Source organism: Embiotoca jacksoni, unplaced genomic scaffold, assembly GCF_022577435.1.
Source record: "Embiotoca jacksoni isolate LCO1_2020_lvr unplaced genomic scaffold, fEmbJac1.0.p SCAF_24, whole genome shotgun sequence".
Lineage (NCBI taxonomy): Eukaryota > Metazoa > Chordata > Actinopteri > Embiotocidae > Embiotoca > Embiotoca jacksoni.
This window is the reverse complement of record NW_027185375.1, coordinates 4110111-4134880: the sequence shown is the minus strand read 5'-3', so window position 1 is coordinate 4134880 and position 24770 is coordinate 4110111. Positions and strand designations below refer to the sequence as shown.

Below are 24770 nucleotides of genomic sequence, written 5' to 3'. Positions count from 1 at the left end.
TTCTGGTGCTGATTTAACGCGAGCTTATCCGACTGACAAAGCACAACCGTGCATCCCGGGCAAATTTGAATTCCCCGCATTCTTCACATGTCATTAAACAAAGAGATTTAATTCTAAAATGCAAGCCTAATGTGCAAAATCCCTCTCAACCTTTTTTTTTTTGGGGGAGGGGGTGAAGAGGCTGGAATTTCAAATAAGGGAGAAAAAAAATAAATAAATAAAAGGTTTTCTGGAAACTTGGTTTGACATCATTACTGACGTAGAGATTATGAATTTCAAGGTAGTTCATAGCAGGAAACGGGTAGAATTGCCGAAGTAATATCTGTAAAATCAGATAGTTGGCTACGCCTGCATGAAACTGGCAAAAAAATTTGTGGGACAGTGGTAAGTAAATAGACATGTATACAGCTAGGAAACAAATATATACATATATGTATGTATATATACATATATATATATATATATATATATATATACACACCGATCCACTCCTCAACCTGCAGTCGTCTGCCTCCTTCACGGAAGAACTCGCGGCGACGTCGTGCGCTTCGCGTTGAAGTGGTTACCTTGGTTACCGCGGCAACATGGACGCCGTCTAGAAGCCACGGATGCTTAAGAGTGTAAAAGCAAGCCCAGGGGGCGCGTAGTGTAGCGCAGGAAGTCCAAAGGTGATAGTGATCGAAGGAAAACATTAAGGCGTTTGGGGAACGTCGACATTTTTGCCTCAGACGTATTAATTAAATTACAAAAAAAAAAAAAGAAACTTGCAAAGCTAAAAGTACAATAAATCAAACGGGAAAATGAACTCCGGCGCCGCCTTTTCTGTCGACGCGAGCGCGCCGCCGCTCGGGAACTTTCAGAGGGAGAGAGAGAGAGCCATGGAAAAGTGGTCGTTACATCGACAGCGCCTGACGTTCAAAAGAGCAAAAGCTTGTAAAGGTTCAGTGCCCTTGCTCGAGGACATTAGAGAGAACATGCGGCGGCGGCGGCGGCCGAGCGAGCGCAGCGCAGGCAGTCACGGCGGGCCGTAACCTTCCAGCTTGCACGACAGTCTTTCTCTAAACCTCCAGCACCCGTCACGACGACGCGCCAGATATTAAAAAAAAAAAAAAAAAAAAGTCGGCCCCCGGCCTCTTCACTCCGCACCTCGCTTAATTATTACCCCCCCCCCCCTCACACACACACACACACACTCTCGAACTCCACGCCGGGCCGAGCCTCTCCGTCTCTCACCGCATGTCGTTTCTCGCCCCCCCGTCTCCATTCTGGGTTCAGGGTTGGACCGATCGCAGTTTAACGAGTGCGTCGGGCCGATGATGATGATGATGATGGCTGGAAGCGCGCGAGCACACACACACACACACACACACACACACACGCGCACACACACACACACACACACAGTACTTCGCGAAAACACAAAGATTTTTTTTTTTGTACAGAAAGGGACTAATTTAGGTTCTTAATATTAGTCAATGGCCCAAAAATATCCCCATAGGCTTTTTAATGCCTTTTTTTTTTTTTTTAAGCGGGTCAACCTAAACCTCCTCTGTGCTCTCTCTACTCTACTCTACCCCCTCCCCCCGCTGTGCAGCCTGTAGGCGAGGGGAGAATTCCGGCAGGGTGGGGGCTTTCCCCAGGAAGAACAGGAGCTTTGTCATCGTCCCGTCCCGCCCCCCCCCCCCGAGGGACGGGACGAGGCCATAGGCTGACAGACAGTCTGGCAACCTCTGACCAGGCCCGCCAGCGAGTAAGGGAGAGGGAGGCGAGAGTGATAAGGCATAATCACAGCGTGGGAGATGTCGACTCACGGCGAAACTGGAGCGGCCCGCTCCGCCGGAGTTTCGTCTTGTCGCTCCGGGGGGGGGGGGTGGTGTCCTTTTTTGGCTTAAGAGTGGGCGCTGTTCGACGTCACCGAGATACACTGCCACCGGGCCGCAAAACCCGACTCGGTAACAACCTTCACGGGCAACTGCTCTGACTTTTTTGGAGACGCCCGGTCAATATCAGCACACGAGTTCCACGTTTCTGTGACCGCCGGTCCAAACAAAAAAACGAGCTCCTCGTCAGTTGTTCGCTTTTCAGTAATTGATAAACATACAAGTAGTCCATGAAATAATAAAAAAAAAAATTAAAAAAAAATGCCCATTACCAATTTATCAGGGCCGAAAGCTTGCGAGTTCAGAACCCAAAAGAAATGTACGTTAACGAGAGAATTCTGCAGCAACTCGTCACGCGCAGGACCGGCGGATGAGGCCGTCGGCGGATGAGGCCGACGGCGGAAACGTCACGCGAGGTGGGAGAGGGAGGTCAAAACTCTCGATTCAATTTGGATCCATTTGGCAGTTGATGGAGCGTAGCGGGCGGCCACACAAACATGACACCGGTCGCCCAAACGTGACAAACCGCCGCGGTCAATTATTATAAAGGCCGCGGCTCGAGTTCAAAAACAAAAAAAAATAGTGAGATTTACTTCCAACCTCCGGAGCCTCCGGGGGCGCGAGCGCCGCCTTATAAATAACCGCTTTACACTCCTCCGGAGTCGACGGCTAAGAGGGACGTTTTCATGCTTTATTTATCAGACCCGGCCAGATTCTCCGCAGCGCGCCGACTCCTTACGCGGTTCCGGCGTCGCCGGCGGACGAAGTGCGAAATCGACATTCGGCCACTTAAAACTCGCGCGGCGGCCGGCGATGCGACATCGCGGTCGGGGGGGGGGGGGTACGACGCGTCGTCTTGCCATGCGAGCCAATCATCGTGAGAGCGAGACGCATCGCGATCTGCTCGGACTACCCACGCACGCACACACACGCACACACACAAGACACAAGGGATTATTTTGTTTCTGGGCACCCACCACATTAACACGGTCAGGAGGGGGGGAGGGGGGGGGTTATAAATGATTCCCTGTGCAAAGCGTCCTGTGCCAGGTAAAAAAAAAAAAAAAAAAAAAAAAAAAAAAAAGAAGCTGTGAAAGCTCCTGAAAGCGGTGACTTATTAACAAGCCTCCAGAGCTCTCCTGTTGAATTTTAACCTCCATTACCGCTATTTCCTTAGAAACTAGAGAGAGAGAGTGGGCGGGCGGGGGGGGGGGGGGGGCGTTACTGGCTCTGACCCCTGAAAGCTGGGATGTCAAGGCAAAGCTGCTTGCAGGCAGGGCCGATGTCCCCCGGGCGGTAAATAGGGGATGAATCAAACGCACGCAGGCAACAAAAGGAAAACAGACTGGCGCCGCTTCAACGGCACGCCGCGGTCAAACGAATCACTAAGAAGCCCCGCCCCTTTTTAACCACACACACACACGACGGATTTAAAGAAGAGTAACTTTCGGGGCATTCCTGTTTGTATTTACCAGTCGAGAGAGAAAACAAGTCAATTCGTTCGATCTCCAAAAAACAAAAAAAGCTTCGCGGGAACTAAAATTCGCGGACACGTCCGAGGATTCAGGAGAAGCCTACGGTGGCGATTTATTTTTTTTTGGGGGGGGGGATTTTGTTTTGTTTTTGTTTTTTTGTTTTTTACTTAAAAAATAAATAAATAAATAAATCACCCGTCCGTTAATTGAATTCCCAGTCCTTTCGTTCCTGCTATCTCGCGGATGTTAATGAGTAACGCCGACTGCCGAGTCCACCTCGATAAGGCCGCCGGGCTGTGTCGACATCGCGGGCAACAATGGCAACGAGCCCGGAGCGATTCCCGAGCCCCGTCCGATACGTTTGCGCAATGCACATCTGAACGTCCGATACAAAAATAAAGCTATACAAGATGTAAGATAAAGCACGCTGAAACGAAATCAAAACCCGGGACGCGCGCTTTGCTCGCGACGCATTTAAATAAAACGTTCTCTGAACTTTTCGCTTCCTCTTCCACGAGCGAGGTTTTCGCTCGTCTTTTTTTGTGATCCGCGAGGCCGAGGCCGGAGACGAGGGATAAAAACCAACAGGTTTCACTCCGGCTGACTTCTGGAAAGCGCTCTGCTTCCAGTGCAGTCTGACCTTGCGGTGTCGTCTGCTGCTATTTTCCTTCTTGTCCTCTCAACTCCCCTGCAGTTCTGTTGTTCAGCCCGCCTCACTCAATCTGCTTGGACACCGCGTGCACACGCAGACACACACACACACACACACACACACACACACACACACACACACACGCGCACGCACACACATTTTGCAGCTTTCAGGACTGAGCGTGGGTGTGCAGCAGCCATTGTGTGGGCGCGTCTCATTTTTTTTTTTTTTTTTTTTTTGCACCCGCAGTGCATCGACTATACTGTGCAAGAAGACGGGTTGCGCACGGCGACGGTCGAACCTCAGACGTCGTGATCATTAAAAAAAAGCAGGACCGCGTGGAGAGCTCAACCTCAACTGCCGTTTCGATTGAAACTCTATACCGAGTTTTTGCTGGAAATTATGATTTTTTTTGCCAAGAAAAGGAGGATAAATCTCAAAGAGAAAGACACACACCGATGTTGTAATTCAACGCCCCCGGGAGGTCGATGCCGATTGGTTAAAAAGGTTGCTCCGATAGTTTTCAACCCCGATGTTGTTCTTCGTCGAATGCGGGCGGCGGGGAAAAAAAATAAAAAATACACGAGGCGTGCGTGACAGCGTTGTTCTCTTTGAGCGACGTCGCCTTAAATAATGCGGGTGTTCAAAATGAGTAACAGGTTTACAATAATAATAATAATAATAATAATAATACGTAAAGTATAAATTACCAATGTAAATAGCAACTGAACAGAAAAAAATAATAATAAATTAAGTCGCAGGAGCTGCCAAAAAAAAAAAAAGGTATCTCTTCAAATGTCGTCGAACGGAGGTGCTAAAAGGGGTGCTGACAAATTTTGGGTGCAGCTAAACAAAAAGGTTACCAGTGAAATCAACGTGAAAAGTTAAGTCTGGAGCTCAGAACACAAAAACAAATGAGCTTTTGTTAGCTTTTAAGTACTTCTCTTGAGAGGAAAAAACAAAAAAAACAAAAACGACTTGTTTTTTTTGTCTGTCTGTCTGTCCGTCTGTCCATTGCGAAACACAGACTAAAAAGACAGGAGGATGACTAAGCCGCACATGGAGCTGGGCTAGTTAAACTCCCCTTCTGCCTTATCGCCCACTCCGAGCCGGCAGCAGCGCAGCTGAGCTCTACCCCCAGGTAACCCCCCCCCCTACACCTTCATATCTTTAACACAAGTTCCTTCTTTTCAATTATTTTTTTCTTGATTTCTCATCTCCCGCTTAAAAAAGAAAAAAAAGAAAACACACGAGGGATTCAAAACAGCATTACAATTTACCGACTATTTCGTCCTGATCCCGTGACGTGCTGAATCTTCTTTTCCGCCGTGTGACCAAAGGAACACAAGTAAGTCACGTCGTTTCTGGTTAGCGCCGAGTGAGACACCCACGCGTTCACATTTTTCAAACTTCTATCACCATTGTCATGAGTGTTTTGAAATCGGCCAGTAGAAATAAGCACGCCACTGGGATCATAAACTCAACCCTTCCTTGTGACACGAACGTGGTTTTTTTGTTGGTTTTTTTTCAATCCAAGTATATACAGTTGCTTTATGAAACGATGATTTTGTGAATGTAGTGACATCTTTTAAGGACGATGGTGAGTGAGCATTTTAGGTTCTTAAAAATCATAAACGCTGTTACATTTACATTACATATTCTTGCACTCAGACTGTTCTGTATACACGCTCCTGCATTTGTTTCTAGCCACAAATCTACATGGGCGAGGTTTGAATAATCCAAAGCCTTAATGGGCTCAATGTTTGAAGCCGATCCCAAAGTAAAATGCTCGCTTTTCCTCAAGATGACGGTTTCCTTTCTTCTGCAGTTTGTCTTGGCAGCGATTCCTCAAACCGGTCTTTTAATAAGACTGTTAAGGCGTTTCAGGGAATCGGTTACAAGGTCTGGTAGGTTTGATTGACAGGTCTGTCGGGCTATCAGTCGGCCCTTACCGATAGAGCTCCCTCGTCCCACCTTCCACTTCACTCTGCCATCCGCACTTCGCCCAAAATAAGATTCTCTGGCTGCAACTGCTGGCTGAGAGGGCCTTTGATCAGTCTGAAGTCACAACACGGGCAAAAACGGATATCATAAAAACGGATTTTTGGTGGTGCGATTCTGGCCCGTCATCCTCAACAAGAATAGAGACATCATTTTTGTTGTTTGACCGACAACAACAAAAACAGGTTCGCGCTTTTACGTGCCAACTCCGGTGGCAGCCAACAACATATTTGACTGATAAACTGATAGCCAAAGTCAAGGCTGACATTTTTCACTGCTGGATTTTTTTTTTTTTTTATCTCTAATGTACAGCTTCACGACCTTATTGCCTCAGCTATCACCTAAACTGCACGCTAAATAATAATAATATGGCTCCTTTAACAGAATGCAGGTGCATGTTCAGATCTGACCGGGTTTTCAAATCCCCTCGTTCCCATCGCTAAATACGCCTGGAGTACCCGCGTAATGCAGCTGGACGGCGGGACGGCGATGTGTGCCAGTGCAGTGCTGACAGGAGTGCACATCACACACACACACACACATATTACACACACACACACACACACACACGGCCGCCCGGCGTACACACTAAGGACACCGACACACACGGGGCCGTCCCGAGTGCGCTGCGGTGAGGGGCGCTGGGGGGCCCCGAATGAAAACACGCTGGTGGGGAGATGTATCAGATGTTTGTCCACTCGTGGAGAGAGAAGAACAAAAATAAATAAATAAATATAAAAAAAACAAAAAACCTACATGTTGATCCAAGATCTAACTGTGGCTTCTTCCTGAAAAAGGGGCCTGTGAGTCGGAGCCCAGCGGAGTGCTTAGCTTGGCACTTTCCCCCGCCAGTTCTAAACTAAGGCCTCTGCACAGTTTTATGGCATGTGGCGATGCCTATAGCTGTTTTTGGGTCTATGAAGGCTTTGTGCAGATAACCGACAAGTGGAAGGACGACAGCTGCTGCGCTCGAAGAGCTTTCGAAGGCTCCCGGCGACGGCACGGGTTTTGCTGTGGCTGCACCGAAATGCTGCAAAAAAATGCTGCGTCGACGTTTTGATGAAAACGTTTTTGTTTTTTGTTTTTTAAAGCTGCGCGTCTTCTTTTAGAAACAGTTTTTGAAGAGTTCTGCAGTGACGGACCCACGGCATCTCGGCACTGTCCCGCTGTGGAGCTCTGTTTGGTTTATTGTTTTGGTTTAAGAGCGCCGGGTATAAAACGTCGATACTTTTATGACACGGACTGAATTGGACGACTCGTTTCAGTCTTTTCAAAGTAATTTGTCTGAGCGAGTTGTTGGCATAGACCTATTGATAGTGTATTAGGATTTTAGGGAACATTGATACTGTCTATAAATAAATAAATAATACAAATCAGCTGTTTTTTTTTTTTTTTAAGGTCCAACAAAAATGCCAGGAATCATCTCCTTTTGCGGTTAAAAAAAACAACACGTCAAGTAATTTGACAAGTTTACCGTTATATGCTGGGACTGCGTCCATGTTTGATTGACAGCTGAGCATCCAGGGACACAAGAGACACAATATAATCAAACTTGCATCTCAAACCGTAGCTCACGAGACAGCATTTGTTGGCACCCACAGCGTTTAGCGTGTTTTTTTGTTGTTGTTGTTTGTTTTTGTTTTTTAATGTGCCCCTCAGTGAGCTATCCAACCTGCACGCGTTTCCCCAGTGAATGTTTTGTTTGGTGGCTTGCACAGGAAGACAAAAGTGATGCAAAGACATGCGTCCTTGTTTTGTAGATAAGACGAAGACATTAGCTCAAAGGCTAATGTGAGTCAAGGTTCAAAGTCCGAGGCTCTGAACTAAAGACAATGGCTATTAGTCAGTCAGTGACGGCTACGGGACCGCGTTTCCTACCAGAACTGTACGTAAAGCCCTCGAAAGCTCTTTTAGAAAACTATTAGGAGACCAGATCAGTAATCTGCAGGGGAAAAACAAAAAAAAAATAAGGGCGAGTGAAAAAAAATAGCCTCTCGTGCCCGGACGCAGACAAGAAAAAAGAAGAAGAAGAAAAAAAAAAGAGGCTCCTCAGCTCTCTGCTTTGTATTCGACGGAGTTGCAGTTGCGGCCTCTGGCTACACAAGCCAACATGATCCTGTTTAATCAGCATCTTCTGCTGGTCCAGCAACAGCAGCAACTCCCGGCTGTTGTTTACAGGCCCTTCAGGGGTAATGACTATTCACCCCGATCCATCATCGGAACAGCTCGAACTAGGTATCCAAACTCATCTCCTTTCTAATGTAGTCACATAATCTTCACCTAGAGTTTCGGTTGGGCTCATCATCATATTATCAGACCGGGAGTTCTCCTGTCCTCAAACCACCCTGTTCAACTCGCGTCCTTTCCTTCCTTTCTCACAACCGGTCGTTATGAGAAGCGTTACGGCCCACTTGTGACTACAGCTTCTCCCCCGTGCGACCGCGGAGTGTAAAATGGCAGCTCGAGAAAGAAGAACTTGCAGTAATATTCTGAGGAACTGACACCATAATCTGAGGTTCGCCATTGAAGCTTTAGTACATTTTGTGCAGTCAAAGTAGCTGCCTCACTATCTGAATTTTCTTTGTGCGCCCGGGTCTTTTCCTTTATAAAAAACAACAACAACAACAAAACTGTCAGCGTCCCACTTCCATCGCTGTCAAACCGACGGTACGTCCTTTTTTGAAACGACCCTTCCTCCCCTCCTCCGCCTCCCCTCCTCCTCTCCTCTGCCTCCCCTCCGCCTCCCTCTTCCCACCAACACAACAGGATATTGCTCAGTGGCACAACAGGGTTACGGCTGTATGGAGACATGTCGAGGCAGGCCAGGGACAAAGATTCGGAGAAGAATAAAAAAAATGTAAAAAAAAAACCCAACAAAAAAAAACAAGAGGCAGGAGGAGGCAGGAGGAGGCAGGAGGAGCGATACGATCTCCCGGCGCACAGAGAGAGGGATTGTGTTCGCTTCGGCCCGCCTCGTATACAAACACTATATTAACGCAACTCTTCTTTCTGTTTTGCCCTACAGGAGACGCATTTCCAGCCGGGAAAGAACCTGACACACGGGTGTGTGTGTGTGTGTGTGTGTGTGTGTGTGTGTGTGTGTGTGTGTGTGTGTGTGTGTGTGTGCGTGGGAGGAGGGGGGAAGGGGGGTGACGGGTGGGGGGAGCGGGGAACGGTGGACAGAGACTGTCGATGGTCAACAAGCGAGACTTGACACGCATGAAAGCAAAATGGATGGAAACATTGAGGAGTCGCGGAGCAAAACAATATTCTGAGGACGTGCCGAGTTAAGTCCCTTTGTTGTAAACAAACCTTGAATGAAGGGAGTTAACCTCCTTAAAACCTCCGAACCAAGGCCGTATGCTCAGAAATTATTTCGGCGGTGTTGGGTTGAAACGGGCGGCAAAGCGCGCGACCCTTTTCGATCCCGGCGTCCCTTTGGGGATCGGGATCGGACGGGACGGAGCCGATAGGGAGTCGTGGTCACGTGCCTGCGTCACGACAACGATGACAATAACGAGAGGGGAGTTGCTGCCGCGTTCAGGTCAAAGGCCCGAAAACAACCGACGCAAGAGCCCCCCCCCCCCTTCCATCCCCCCCGCCCCCCTCCGGCCGGGCGTCGAAGTCCGAAAGTGTGAGCCGAGCCACAAAGCTTCCTCTTGAATTCCCTGACCTCGGCCTCGCGAAGCGTGACATTCGTCCCCTCGACAACACTTATCTACCGTCTACGAGCCTTTCGGGCCTCCTCGGCCTTGACCTACTTCCTTCAGCCCCCCCCCCTCCCCTACCCCCGGGGGGGAGGGAGAGGGAGAGAGAGGGGTGAAGGGAGAGGGGGGAGGAGAGGGGGGGGGGGGGGTGTCACGCGACTTCGGCTGCCGAATGCGTCGTCGTGCCACTAAATCTTATTTCTAAACGCTTAAGTCGTGATCTTGAAGCACGCGTCGAGATAAAGCCGACATACCGCCGAAGCAATTACGCGACAGAATCCGAAGCGGACGCGGACTAATGACGCGAGTCTGGGAGACTGAGCGAGAGCCAAGAGGTCGTCTCTGTTCTAGATACGGCTTGGTAATGACTCGGGAGGTTCAGTTAGCAGCTTCAGATACACTCACTGTCGAGAGGCCTTTTGGAACCCCGGAAGACCCAGAACACGAATCCATACCCTGCATTTCATCAGCTTTTTTTGTTTTTTTTAATAAGACTTACTGTTGTTGGACTTGAGATCTCGGTGGATGACGGGGACGATGGCCTCGCTGTGCAGGTACAGCATCCCTCTGGCTATCTGCACGGCCCAGTTGACCAGGACGTGCGGCGGGATGCGGCGGCCCGCCAGCGCCCGGCTCAGCGGCCCGCCCGAGGCGTACTCCATGATGAGGCACAGGTTGGGTTCCTGCAGGCAGACGCCCTTCAGGGTGATGATGTTCGGGTGGGTGAGCATGGAAAACAAACGCGCCTCCTGCCTGACGTTCTGCGCCGTCACGCTGATGTCCTCGTCCGGGTCCTGTCGGGCGGCCTTCACCGCCACCAGGCCGCCTCGCCACGTGCCGCGGTACACTTTCCCGAAGCCCCCGACCCCGATGACCTCCTCCAGGCTCAGCTCCCTGAAATCCACCTCCTCGGGTTCGAATTCGCCCACGACGGCCGGGCTGAGCTCGCCGACCACGCCGCCGCCCGGGAGCTTGGCGTATCCGCTCGGCTTGAAGGAGCCGTAGTTGGACGGGAAGATGCCGACCTTGTTGTTGACCTTGCCCGCCCACCAGCCCTCGTCCCCCGATATCTCGGAGTCCAGAGAGAGGACCTCCACCAGGTCGCCTTTACGCAAGGTGAGCTCATCTTTGCAGGACGCCTCGTAGTCAAACAGGGCTGTCCACACGGGGTTGGTGAAGTTCCCTTTTTGTGATTGCTCCAAATTTTTCCAGTTCGACAGCGGGCCTCGACTGAATATGTTCTTCAGCGGCTCCATGGAGCCTCCAGCAGATGTTTTGACTGGATCTGATTCTGCACCCCAAGGGTTTGAAAATAAAGTACAAAGAAGTACTTTATCGCGCCTCGCTCCCTTTCCTGTCTTTCTTGTTGGCTCATCAGGGACCAACGGAATATGTTCAAAAGTTGGACCGACAAGAGGGCAACGGGAGAGAACTCGAAGACGACCGAGCAGCGAGCGTCTTTCATTCGCCTCGACATGAAACTCAAAAAGCTTTCCGTTACGAAGGGTCAGCTGGGAGATGGCTTTTGTTTGATTACGGCCAAAGTGGGTCAACGCTGGGACAGACAGCGAGCGTCTCCAGCGAACTCCTCTCTGTTCAAGCGATGCGGCGTGCGGTTTCCCAACACATGGTTTGAGCACAATATCATCTCACCAGCCTGCCTGCAGTTTAAGAGGCTTCCGCTGATCACCTCATAATGGCTAAATTAGCCCTTGCGTCTTCCCACGTTCAAAACTGCCACCTGTTGAGTTGAGATTTTGAAGAGCGGAGGTGGAGGAAGAGGAAGGAGAAGAAGAGTCAAATTCTGCCTACAACTTATCGCAAAAACAATTCGAAGTGTGGCTACTTGCGAATCCAAAATCGAGGTTCCCACAACATTTAACTGTCCATCTGGAGGGTTTTTTTGTGTGTTTTTTTTTTAAATGTATTTTTAGCCATTAAGTGCGGTGGCCACCACAAAGCAGGAAGCGCCGAGGAGCGGAGAAGAATAGCAGGAAAGGAGCATTCAGTCCAGCCAACCTAGTGTTTCACGACAAGTTTCGGCGCTGACCGCTTTGCGTTATTGAGCCCGAATCTCCAACAACGGCGTCTGGCAGAAACCTCGCTGCGCTCCCGCAGGAAATCCCGCGTCCCGTCGCGCCAGAGTATCCATGCTTCACGGTCTTATGAAGATCACGCGATGAGTCGAGCTTTATCATAACAGTTTACAAAAAACAACAAAAAAACAAAACAACAACAACGAAAAACTTCGGGGCCGCCGACTCCGTAAAACAGGAAGAGCTCTCCGAACCTGCTCGACTTTACTTTCCAGGGAGAAACACGCAAGGTGGGGAGAGGTTGGGGGAGTAGTGGGTGGTGGTGGTGGAGGTGGAGGGGAGAAAACAAACAAACAAACAAACAAAACGAGTTAGTTCCTGGTTGGAGTTCAACGCGTGGCCCGGTCCTGCTCGGCGCTCCTGCGGTTCCGGTCGGTATCCAAACAGCGCAGCAACTCCATCGTGACTTCTGATCGCAACTCCTCTTCGTCGGTCAGCGTTCAAACTCGCCAGCTTCCCTCGAACCCACTTCTACGTCTGCGCTCACCAGTCAGTAGAGAGGGTGGGGTTTACAAAACTTTTTCTCTCTCTCTCTCTCTCCCAGCAGGAAAGGAGTCAGATGACCACGGTCAAGGTAGACACAAAATCATGTGACCTAACATCCGGTGTTAACCGTCAAAATAAAATGTCAGCGGAAGTCGAGTTAATTGTCGGCGTGCGTTGCCAACGAGTACAAACTCGGCAAATATCTGTGTGTAGCTGTCCAACTTTATTGTTTCATTATTATTATTATTATTATTATAATTATGTGGTCGGTGTTAACATAATATATTTACATTAGAGAAGAGGTGGGCAATTCAATGATCCAAGATCATCAGTTTACTTTCATTAAACCTCTGTACAGATCGTTTTTGTCTACATGTTGCTCTCTATTGCAATACAAATAATAATAAGTTACAACGGGATTTCAAATGTCGAAGTAAAGTAGTCTAGCCTTCATAAATTGAGGCAAATTACAGACTTCAGATAATATTCAAAAAGCGAGTGCTCAAACAGGCTACTATTTTTTACAATAATAGTCTCTTTTTTTTCAAATTTATACTGTTGCGGTATTTTGTGGGTATTTCCTGCTGACTTCACACCCCTGGTGGTCCACAGTGCAGGAGGTGCACCACGCTCCTGCAAAAAAATTAAAACTACTGTACCAAAAAAAATACGACAACGTGAGTGAGGTGCAGGCTTTCAAAGTAAAAGATTCGACATTTTTTTTAACAGCAGTCGATTATTTGCTGTCAAAATAGCCATGATATTAATGTTGTAATTATATAACTATAATTATTGTTATTATTATTATTTAGTAATATTTTGGGAGAAAATTAGTATTTTCCTGACTGCCGATTGTGCTTTGATCCCACAGGGCACATTTTGATCTGGCTTTTATTTTGAAATTTACACTTTACGTCCTATTCCTCCATTTTGGCTGGCCTGATACTGGAGGCAGGGGCTGAATGTCAAGTGCAATTTCTCAAATACGAGGCACTTCCTTATAACGTTAACTTATACTTCTACTCCACAACATTAGTTACTAGTTACTTTTCAGAATATACTTTCATACTTTTCCTGTCTAGTGAAAACCACGTAACTCCAAATTTTAATGATTCTGAATTTGGAGATTAAAAATGTATGGGTCGAGCTATTGTTTAACTTTTTAAGGTAAATAAATGACTTGGATCATTACTGTAGATTAAACTAAGCATTAGTGGTTCAAATTAGCACAACCGGAAATAACTATAGCAGCAAAATGCACATTAATGCAGTGGGTACCTTTACTTTTCATACTTGGGAGTACATTTCACTGATAGTACCTCGATACTTTTACTGCAGGCAGGGTTTGAATGCAGGACTTTTACTTTCACCGTGCGGTATTAGGACCTGAAAACTGCTCCTTCCGCTGCAGGCTGTAAATACTGCAGTATTTATTTAAACCTGAGAAAGAGAAAATGATCAAAAACATTGCAGTAATTAAGCAAGCAAAGTCTTTCAAACACAATAACACAAGTCATTACTGACGTGATATCAATATACCTGTGGGTAAACCTTTTATTAATAGTTATCGTACTAATAATAGCTCCTAAAAATCCACACTTTTTGAAAGATGTACATTCAGACAAATAATATCCACTTTTCTTCTGCCATGAGTATCTTTTGCATTTCAGTAAAGCAATGTTACTTTTCAAACTTATAACTTCTTTCTGTTAATGTATTTATATCCAATATGCCATATGATTACATGCCATCAGGTCTACAGCTAATTTATTTCCTTTGCTCCTACAACTCAACGATAAAGTGTCTCGCCCAAAGAATCAGTTGGAATGTGAGTCTTTAGTGAAACTCAGTCCAAACACTCAAGGACAGCAGTTCATTAAAAACTGTCCCAGGGCTAAAAAAAAAAAAACCAACAAAAAAAACGAGGATCAAGTCCTGCTGCTTCTGAGGACAAAGTTCTTGAAGATTTTCTTTTTGTTACTTTGAATAAAAGAAAAGAAAAAAAAAAAAAAAAAAAGAGCTTCAAGATCGTCTTCAAAGCGACACATTTGAAAGTCTTTAGCGTGTGGCTGGTTTCATGTGCTTTATGTGGTTTGACGGGCAACTTACACGACCGAGGTGGAAGAACTGATTTAACTGAAGTGGACTCAGATTCGCTCCTTTACTGTTCGTCTGAAGTCAAACGGAACAACTTAAAAAGTTTCATTCCGAGGAGCTTTTTTTAAAAAAAATTTTGTATCATCTTTCGACTGTAAAAGCACGAGAGTTGAGTGGATTTTCCCGTTAAAAAATTACAAACTACTGCTAAAACAATGTAAAACCAGACTCTCTCCAAACTGGATTGACTGTTCAAAATGAAAACTGGCCAGTTTCTGATCCCAGATAATGAAAAATCCCCTGGGAGAGACTGTATGTTTACTATAACCAGTACTTTATCTATTGAAGCCTATTTGTGCCAAAACCTTTTTTTAAAAGGGCAAAAAAGTTCATAGGTTTCAGTTAACAGGTTATATCATAATTTACCATCAGTACATACAAATTGTGACTCACCGCGAGGTTTTTTTTTGTAATACTTTGATTTGCGATTAGATGCACTTTTTTTTTTTTTTTTCCTTTCCTGTCATGCAAAGCATTTGTCTCAGCGTTACAAGACGCCACAATTATATATATAAAAAAAGATACACAAACAAAAACAAATAGCCTACACAACAGAATGCGTGTATTACGCATGAAATTTAACTTAATGAAGGACTTTATCTCAATTTAAATGTATTTATTCCTATCAATTGGTTAATTTAAATGTGCCGCCAGCTGAGTCTTTTTGCCATTAGGTATTCGGTATTGACTGACTGGTAATTTTTCAATATCATTGAGGAGGCATACGTCATAAAGTCTTTCTGCATACATAAAACAATTTTTCCTTTGAAATAAATGACACTTTCACTTCAGCAAAGGATCCGACTACATCACAGTGCCACGTATGAAATGCGATCAAATTTGGCCTTTCCTTATGAATAATGTATGACGCGATATCCCACGTGCCACCTACGATGGTGGAGTGAGAGCATAATGCTCAACGAGCATGTTGGCGCAGCCTGAAGTGCACATCTGAGAAGTACGTGACTGCGCTGGCCCCTCCGATCAAGTGCTGAAACACAAGGTGCATTTTAAACATGTGCTCTTCAAGTAGCCACGCTATGAAAGGCTTTTATTCTCCAAAAAAAAAAGGTCAGGGAATTCCAGGTTTTTTTTGTTTTGTTTTTTTTTTACCACATTTTCCCATGTTTCTAAAAGTCAGTGGCTTCATGGGAGGGGATGACAATCAAGAGGGCCACCTTTGCCCCCCCCCCCCCCCTCCCGGCTGCTGTGTGGAAACAGTGTGCTTCCTCCTATTCCCTCTTTGATGGCTCCCCTTCCCTTCCCTCCTTCCCTGCCCCATATTGGCTGCCGTTTGTTTCAACAGCGACCTCCTAAAGTCAACCACCTACAACCCCCCCCCCCCCCTCTTCCCACCACACACACACACACACACACCCTCTCTCACAACACACATCGAAACCCCGCCCTCCTCGCAGTACGCTGAGTCAACGCTTGTGCAGGAAGGACGCAGTTGGTTTTTTTTGCAGCTCCGGCTCTGCGCTGCTTGGTCGGTCGGGTGTGCGTGCGTGTGCGGGGTGGGGTCTAGAGGAGGGGCGGCTGCGTTTACACGACAAAGTGGTCTGTTTTAAAAAAAAAAAAAATAAATAAATAAATAAAAGAAGGCAGGAGGAAGAGGAAAGGGGCGAGTACCCGGCGCTCAGGGCCGAAAGTGTTTGCCGGACTGCATTTCGAGAGACGGTGGCGGTAATAATCAAGCGCTCCACAAACCTGCGACTGTCGCCGCACTCATCCGATTCAAATATCGGGAGGCTGCGGGATAAAATACCAGCTCTGCATCCACGAGGAAAGTCTCCTATATTGTAGAATACAGAAAAGGAAGGGAATCAAAAAAAAAAAAAAAGTAGGAAAAGCGCGGAGTTGAGACTACAAAATGCGCGTTTTCTGGCCTGTGGTGGCGAGAGAGAGAACAAAAAAAACACCAAGGAGGGGAGCAGTTAGGAAATGTTTTGCTCAAGGACGCAGCAGGATTCGGGTTTTGCGCTTCCAGCTGCTTGAACAAAAGAACGGGGAGTCTGAAGATTTGAAGGCTGTTTGCAGATTTTCTCCACGTGAAAAGCGTCGCGGCCTTTTCGTCTCCGGCGTTGAAAACGAACCAAAACAAGGTTGCTTTTTTTTTTTTTTCTTCTTTTTTTTTTTTAATTGAAATATGAACTTTATTTCACCCATACAAAATAAAAAGAATGTTAAAAGTTTACAATACAGCGTCAACTGTCTGTTCGCAATCATTTCATACCGAGACTGACACATAAAGGGGGAGCCCCATCTCTGCTTTCAATGAACACATTTAAAACAAGCTAAAAGAGGAGGGGAGGGGGAGGAGGAGGAGAGGGGTGGAGAGCGGGGGGTGCGGGGATGTTGGAGATAAAGGAGCAAGTCACTCAAAAAATCGGAGGCGTGGCCGGAGTGGAAATTAAAGAGAAAGAAGGAGAGAAACAACTTTAAAAACAAAGTTATGGTCCAAGAGTCGCGGTATACATCTGACGGGTAATTTAATGCTTCTATAAAATAAAATAATATTCAGGCTTCCACTGCCAAAACAAACACCCTTAACCCGCTGATATGGTTGACTTGAGGAGGAGGGGAGGGGGGGGGGGTCAGGTCTACGGCTCTTTTGATAAAAACGTGACTTAAAAATAGAAACTAATTGGAAAAAAGCTGCGGCAAGCGAACCTATAGTAAAAAATACACCTGCTTCCTTTGTTTATGTTGCAGTCCGACTTGGCCGAGTCGCGACAAAGCCAGGAAGCAGGGCTCTCATCTCAGCAGCAGTCTTTCGTAGCCCAATATCGATAACGCGGTAACGCAACGCGCTTTAGCGGCGAGACGGCCTCCTGTTCCCTTTCGGCGAGCGCGCGCGCGCGGCCTCCCCGACGCCCCCCCCCCCCCCCCCCCCCGCCTCGGCTCGCCGGCTTCCCGCGGGCCGAGGCGGCTCGGAGAAGGCTTCGGCTGCCACTCGTGGAATTCTTCAGCCAGCCTTGAGGGTCTGAGCGACGAGGACTGATAATGTTCACTTCATAACGTCTAACTACGGAGGATTTAGGAAGAAATGGAAGAAATAAAAAAAAAAAGAAAAGAAAAAGTGCTTCCCCCCCTCCCCAAAAAAAAAAAAAAAAAAAAAAAAGCAACCTACACAACCCCGACCTCTCCTGTCTTTTTTTTGGGGGGGGAGGGGGGGGGGGGGACTTCGTGGCAGAAACGGTGACGACTGCCGCGTTTGCTGGTCCAAATCGAAACGGCTGACTTGTTAAGAAAAACATCCTCGTTTTGGATTTTCCTCTTCAAATGGGGAAAATAAAAAAAAAAAAAAGGAAAATTAAAACACATAACGTGCAACCAGTTTTTTTTTTTCCGTCTCCCGCGGGTGGCGTCTCTTACAGCTGGCCGTCGAGGGCTTCGTCTGTCGGTGCGCTGCGGTGAAGAGTCTTTCCCTCTGCTTGCAGCAGCCGCCGGAAGAACAACTTAAGAATTCGAAAAATAACGTTGAAAGAGTGCGTGTGTGCGCGTGAGATTGAGTGAGTGAGTGGGTGGTGTGGTGGTGGTGGTGGTGGGGGGGGGAGTGGGAGAAGCGGGGGGGGGGGGGAGGAGGGGGGGGGGAGAGGGAGCTAAGAGTCATAGTCTTCATCGTCGTCGTCGTCCTCGTGTTTGTGCGGCGCGGGGGCCGGGGGAGGCGGCGCCGCGCTCATCATGGAGGGGTGGGGGGCGAAGGCCATGCCGCCCGCCGGCTGTGCTGGAGCCACGCTGCCCATCGAGCCCGTGTCGCCCGTGTGCATGTACTCGGGGGGCGCGCTGGTGCTGTGCGTGTGTGTGTGTGTGCGTGTGTGTGTAAAGGGGGGTGAGGGGGGAAGGAGGGGGGAGGGGGCACAAGAAGAGGTATGTTAGGAGTCTCGTCCTTTCACAATATGTTGCATCCTCAGAAGAGTGCACCCAATTTAAACGGGAATTAACCGCCGGCAAATTGGCCGCGCGTCATCTGGCAACGCTGCGAGCTCTCGAGTGCGGCGTCAAAGCACTACACACTACTACGGATAACATGTACTACATGTACACATTGTCATAGTATACTTCTTCTTTTTTTTTTAGCATTTAGCATTAAAAAAAAAAAAGAGATCAATACTCTAGCATTTTTATACTTACGGGAAACAATACACAATACGTGTGACATTTCCTTTGTGCGGTGCATCGTGGGAAAAGTGTCCACGAAGAACACGCCGACTTGTGAATACTACATTTCGCCACCGCCTGAGAGTAAACGACACGCTCATACCGGCGTCCAATGCTCCTGTGTACAGTGAATTTAAGACCCTGCACTGGTTTCCTCGTCGGCTGTAGTGGAAGAACAGCGCCCCCTGGCTGATTCCAGCTGTAAACTCCTCTGCCAGGCTTTTTTTTTTCTGGCTGAACGAGACAGCACAGTTTTTCAATTTCCAATAATATGAGCTGAGGGCTTTCAGGAGCCTCATAACGACTTATCAGCCACGTAAATCTGACCATATTTGCTGTTAGAGTGAGATGATGTAACTCTGGAGAGACGAAATAGGTAATTCTTTTTCATGTTCTCTTTACAGATGGAAATAATTTTTTTTTTTTTATAAAGGCTGTTCCTCAATTCAGTATACTCGGGATTGGAGTTTGATTATTAGCTTTATAATAATAATAACAATAATACAAATAATAATATACAAACATGGCAGGACCTTTATGGAAAGCACCATATAAAGAGAGAGTGCGGCAGATTTGTAAAACCATGCAAAGTAAGATTCATGTGTTTTTCTGCACCAGTGAGAGCTTTAAAATGATTCTGTCAGCGACGCTGTCGCTGACTGATCAGCGCTTAGTCAGACACGAGAACCATGTGTCGTATTGCCATCGCATTCACGCACAGATGTTCTCGTCTGAAAGAAGAACATCTGTGCGTTTTTGCTCTCTCGGCGTTCTTTACTTTGCTCTTCTTTCTTATGGAGAAATGACTTAAAATTCATATTGACCGGGGTTGTTGTTTTTTAAAATCAAAGTCTAGGAGATCCATGGTTTTTCCTCAGGAGCAGAGACAGACGCGCGTACGAGGCAACGAAGCACCCGCACAGCCGCCTCCTCCTCCTCCTCCTCGTCTTCCTCTCTGACTGCAGCCTGGAGGATAATTACCGAACACACTGTGCTGCCAGCTGCGCAGCGTCTGTCTGGCGTGGATTTAAAACACGGTCTGGACAAACGGCATCTCGACCGCGGATTTTTTTTTTTCTTTTTCTTTTTTTGTTCCCCCGTACCTGCAAAACCTGGAAGCAGCCTGCAGATTTGTGCTTGACTGAGAGCCGTCCTCCTCGTCCTCGTCCGTCTCGCTGTCTTCGGAGTCATCCTGTTTCCATCACAAGGGGGCAGACAAAGCGTGAGCCCTCTCGCGCACACACACACACACAAATCATCACCAACAGAAAGCCGGAGGCCTCCGTATGCAGATCATCTCCCACCTCTTGCTCCGACTCTGTGCCGGACAACTTCTTGTCCTTGCCTTTGGAGCTGGCCCCTCCGTTCTTGCGACCAGACCCCGGCTTTCGACCCCTGGGGGAGGGAAAACAAAACGTTTACGTAACGACGTGCGGCTACTTTTCGCGGCAAAGTTTCTGAAGAAAGTTTGTGTGTGTGTGTGTGTGTGTGGACACGACGTGACGCCGTTTCGCTCAGTCCTCTGGAACGCTCTTTTAAACTCCACGCAGCGTTTCAGGAGTAAAAGTCTTTTGTCTGTTTTATTTCGGTGACTTTCTGATTTGGTCCCTTTTCCTTGATTTTTGCGCTAAGTTGCTAAATGGTGCCTTTTTTTTTTTCAGGCCTATTTGGTGTTTATTGTTATACAGACAAAAATACAGTTTGCTGTGTTTAAGCTGTTAAAAAAATAAAAAAAACAAAATAAAAACATCCTTCCTCGTAACCGTGTCGGATACAGTTGGCGGTTGCCGTGTAAACTCCCCGCCGGGCTGATCCGCTGCGTGCGGCAGAGCGCCGAGCCGGCTCGTGTACGCCGTTGAAAACGCGCTACGGAATCGCGAGCGTGGCGAGGCGCGGCGCGGCGCGGAGGTCTGTCTGCTCGGCTCGGGATCCGTCTTTTAAATCTACTCCGGACGAGGGCGCGCGAGCCAGAAATACTTTGCGAGCGGACGACTCGACGTTCGTAGATGTTTTGAACGAGCAGCACGGCGCCGGCGTTCCAACATCTTGTGAACACATTCGAAGAGTTGAAAGGCGGTTATTCCGCGGCGTAAATCTTCGGGCGATAATAAGATAACCTCCAAAGGAGACCGGTTATTGGCGGGAATTGCTTTGAGCCAGCGCACGTTGTCAGAAACTCCCGACACTCCGCTCGCCTCGTTCCCACGGTTGACTCAAAATGTCTAAATAGGAGGAACCACTTTGAATTGAATCAGAATCGAATCAGCCGCAATCTTTAGTGACAAGAAGACTTCTCACTCATTTCATTTGCGTGTAACTCTCTGCTACAAATGCGAGTGTTTGACTTGACAGTCAATATTGCTTCTTCTTCTTTTTTTCTTCTTCTTCTTCTTCTCCGCAGTTCGTCTATAATTAGTAGTCGGCCTGTGGAAAGAATGCGCCTGCTCTTTCATTTTCTTGCCTTTTTTGTTGTTGTTGTTGTTCTGTAGTTTTTGTTTTGTTTTGTTTGTTGTTGTTTTGTTTTAATCTATAATCACAAAACAAAATGGAAACCCGTGATAAGGTAACAACGCAGGGATGACCAAACATATCGCTGCGGTCGCTTTCGATGAGCAGCGGCAGCCGTTTCCCGGTTAACGGCGAGTGGACGCGGCCGGCTTCGTATCGCACCGGAGTGTTTTCACCATGTAAAGGCAACTTCACCTGCGTGGGACTTTCTCTCCCCCCCCCTCCGCGTGGTTCTCCTCCCCCTCGCCCTGCATGTCCGGCACGGTGGCCACCAGGTCTTTCAAGAAATCGAACTGCTGCTCCAGCTCGATACACTGTTTTCTGCAAACACATACGCACAGTTGTCAAATCGTCGCTTCCTCCACTTGGGTTACCCCGCACTGTGAATAAGAGCAGCTGAATAAAAAAATAATAAAAAAATAATAATAGTAATAAAAAAAAGAAAAAAAAAGAAAAAAAAAAAAAAAAAAGGTCAACCTCGTGTCAGATAAACAAGAGCGATGCACGGCACCGTTCCAACATTTCGACAGCATCACACCGGCGAGATTTGTCTGGGCAGCCGCGTCTTCCTCGTGGCCAGCAGGTACGTTCGGATGCGAGGGATTTGGCAAATGTGTTTACAAACCCGCTCGGCAGCGCTGTCGAGGAAGCACCAGCGCAGCAGGTAATCCAACGATACGGCGTATCGGGCGCTTCAGAGTGCCTTTATGTAAACCCAAAGCAAATGAAGACACAACGCCTTTACGGCTGCACGTATCCAGAATCAAATTACTGCCGTATTCACGACTTGCCGTTTTGTTGTTCAGCCGGCGGGGAGCTCCCGTCTGCGGTGCTTCGGTCTGAATAAATCGGACGGAGGACGGCTCGGGCCGGATCTCGGTGCGTCTTGCGGCGCATCTGCACCTTCGCTTTTAGCTCACCGCCTTGTGATCACGACGCACGGGGATGCGCGGCGAATTGTGCGCGCAGCGGGGAGAGCACGGTGCAATATGCTGTCGAACGGGTTGGTTTACCGAGACACACACACACACACACACACACACAAAACAAAAACAAAAAAACTTACAGATGCGACGTTGTCATTGTCTTTGCATTCCTAGACTGGGTGACTTGACAGGCCTTTGTAAGCAACGATTCCAAAAAAAGCTCCAGGGCTCTTGCTGATGTCTCAGTTGAGGAAATAATGATACCGGCGGTGTGCGTCCCTCATCTAAACACGACCGACTCCATCACATGAACCTAAAAAAAAAAAAAAAAGTACCGCAGCTGTGCAAAGCCTCAAACAGGGCTGCTCTCGAACTCCCGATTAAGTACGATGAATGTTACCGGACCGGTCCACTAGTTTTGGCGCCTGATCACAACGCCGGTCGACAAAACTTTGCACTCGATCCAGAGTCAGTTCAGGGCTGACGAGTCGTTCGTTGACAGGTCATCTTTTCTGCTCATTTTCTTCAGCAAGTAAATCATTCAAAAAAACATTCAGACACTGTGAACACAAACCCTTTCGAACTTGCACACTGGAGACCTCTCAAGCAGGAAGGATACAAATAATAACAGGTACTGCTGCGGCCACTTTTCCTATTTCTTCATCTGTCTGCATAATCTTCTTAATCCTCGCCTGAAACGAGAGAAAAGGTCTAGTTTTTAAACACGTGTTTGCACAGTGGGTCAACATGTGTGAAGACAAGAGACACGAGTAAAGTTGTATCACTGCAAGAAAAACAACAACAACAACAACAACAAAAATAAACAGATTCGAGGTAGATTTGTGTTCATCGACTGCTGTAAAATGTCAGCAAAACGTTACAGTCAACACGTTTCTAAAAGGGGAAGAATCGCGATCGAGTGATAAAAACCGGTCCTTCCTGCCGTGTTTATCCGCTTTTAAAAAAAGTAGCGTTTGCGCTGTAAATACTTCCACCGGATTGTCTCGGTAAACAACAACAACAACAACAACAACAACAACATTTTTGCTCAGATTCACAACAGTTTCACTCGAGTTTAGCTCGACGTGCTAAAAACAACGTCCGTAAAAGTGGACTCGCTCGCAAATTTCCGGCGCACGCTTGAAATTCACTTTAAGCAAAAAAAAAAAAAAATAATAAAAATACCGGGGGGGGGGGGCTAGCTAGCAGCGTCGTGGGAGGAGAGAGAGAGGGGAGAGAGGGGGGGGGGGGGAGAGAGAAGAGGAAACAAACGACTAACGTAGTTTGTAGTTTACGGGGAAATGGTTCGCGTTTGCTAGTTAGCATTGTTAGCTGTTAAAACAAAAGAGGCCGAAGTCAGCAGCTCAGCTCCGACGCCGAGTTCAGCCGAACTTACCGGAGGGAATCTGGCGTTGTATTTCTTCTTTTTACTGGGCATAGTTAAATGACCTGGAAGGCTAGACTAAAAAAAAAATAATAATAATAAAATTTAAAAAAAAAAAAAGCAATATTTTTCCACGTTATTAATCTTTGATCATGTGTATGTATATACATATATATATATTTATATATATATATGTGTATACTTCGCCGCCGCCGCCGCCGCCACCGCGCGCGCACACACACACACTAGCTGTGGCTAGTAGCTCCGCGGGGCTAACTCGTCAAGTGCGTCGTCGTCAGTCGTCCCCCCCCTCCTTCCTTCCTTCCTTCCGCTGCCTTGCAGGTCAGTTCGGTTCCGCAGGGTCACAAAGCGCCGCCGGGTTATCAGACAGCCGACACCACCCCCCCCCCCTCCCGCCGGATATATAAACCCCGGAGGAACCTGCGATATTCATTTAAAAAGGTACGGGGTTTTTTTTTTTGTGTTTTTTTGTTTTTTTTAAGATGATGTTACGACCGGTGTGTGTTTGGATTTTTTTTTTTTTTTTTTTTTTTTTAAATAACAACACAGCTTTTACTACAATGTATGTGCGCCGATTTTTTTTTTTTTTTTTTTCTTTTTAAAAAAAAATAATAATAAAAGCGACGTGTTTTGAGTGTAAATAAATAAATAAATAAAAATAAAAAAAAAAGCGGTTCGAGTTCAGCTGCAGATATTTGACGAGTCGTCGCGTCGCTGAAAATCAACACAACAAAACTTCGGCAGGTAACTGATCCTCAACGTTTACGGTCATTTTGTGTGATTATTCTACCGGTAAAAAAAATAAATAAATAAATATAAAAAATAAAAAAAAGCGTGTTATAACGTCACTTACTGAGTATAAACGTCCAATTTTTTTTTTTTTTTTTTTTTTGGTCAGGAAGTCGAATTAGTTTTTAAGATTTGTACAATCGGCTAGCCGGGTCGGCTAGCTGGTGAACAAAAAACGGAAGCGAGTCTTTTCTGCGGGTTCAGTTTAAACGTCAACTGGAGACGAAGATGAACAGTAACGTGTGTTGTTGTTGTTGTTGTTGTTTGTTTGTTTTGTAAAAGAGTTGATGGCGGGGGGGGGGGGGGAGTTGTTGATGTAGCAGGCTGGCTAACTAGCAGCCTCCGTAAACAAACCCAGCCCGTCCGGTTCTGCCCGACGCGAGTTAACACCGAGTCAGCACCTTGATTAAACTTATGTGACGCAGATGGTTGTTGTTGTTGTTGTTGTTTGTTTTAATTTCGTCTTCCTTTTAACAGGGCGAAACTCCGGGACTCGGTTGAATTAGCCTCCACGCTGACGGCAT

At 47.0% G+C, this 24770-nt stretch overlaps 2 protein-coding genes across 6 annotated transcripts in view; both read right to left on the bottom strand.

The window, feature by feature from the left end:
- The window catches only part of LOC138204032 (mitogen-activated protein kinase kinase kinase 11), a 41081-nt gene extending 28807 nt beyond the window's left edge, over nt 1-12274 (bottom strand). The window contains exon 1 of the mRNA XM_069159136.1: nt 10215-12274. Coding sequence (XP_069015237.1) covers nt 10215-10971 — 757 coding nt within the window. The 5' untranslated portion in view covers nt 10972-12274. The remainder of the gene's footprint in view (nt 1-10214) is intronic.
- A 1559-nt stretch (nt 12275-13833) lies between these two features.
- Nucleotides 13834-24736, bottom strand: drap1 (DR1-associated protein 1 (negative cofactor 2 alpha)). Of its 5 annotated transcripts, none has more exons than XM_069159133.1 (7): nt 24648-24736; nt 22672-22744; nt 22193-22286; nt 21322-21447; nt 19923-20013; nt 19722-19810; nt 13834-18249 (listed from the first exon to the last, which is right to left on the bottom strand). In XM_069159133.1, the coding sequence occupies exons 2-7, from the start codon at nt 22724-22726 to the stop codon at nt 18060-18062; spliced, it is 645 nt and encodes a 214-aa protein (XP_069015234.1). In that variant the 5' UTR covers nt 22727-22744; nt 24648-24736; the 3' UTR covers nt 13834-18059. The 5 variants fall into 5 exon arrangements, with proteins under 5 accessions (XP_069015234.1, XP_069015233.1, XP_069015235.1 ...); XM_069159132.1 differs by lacking the exon at nt 24648-24736 and adding an exon at nt 23449-23683; XM_069159134.1 differs by lacking the exon at nt 24648-24736 and adding an exon at nt 23332-23416.
- Between the last annotated feature and the right edge of the window lie 34 nt (nt 24737-24770).

Bases quoted from the DNA above. Each gene is read 5' to 3' on its own strand.
- drap1 (XM_069159131.1), bottom strand. From the start codon at position 22,801: ATGTTGACCCACTGTGCAAACACGTGTTTAAAAACTAGACCTTTTCTC. The intron at 21,448-22,192 runs GTAAGTTTTTTT...ATGTGTTTGCAG, and splicing joins ACAATGACAACGTCGCATCT to AAAACAGTGTATCGAGCTGG. The intron at 18,250-19,721 runs GTACGGGGGAAC...ACACACGCACAG, and splicing joins GCTGCTTCCAGGTTTTGCAG to CACCAGCGCGCCCCCCGAGT.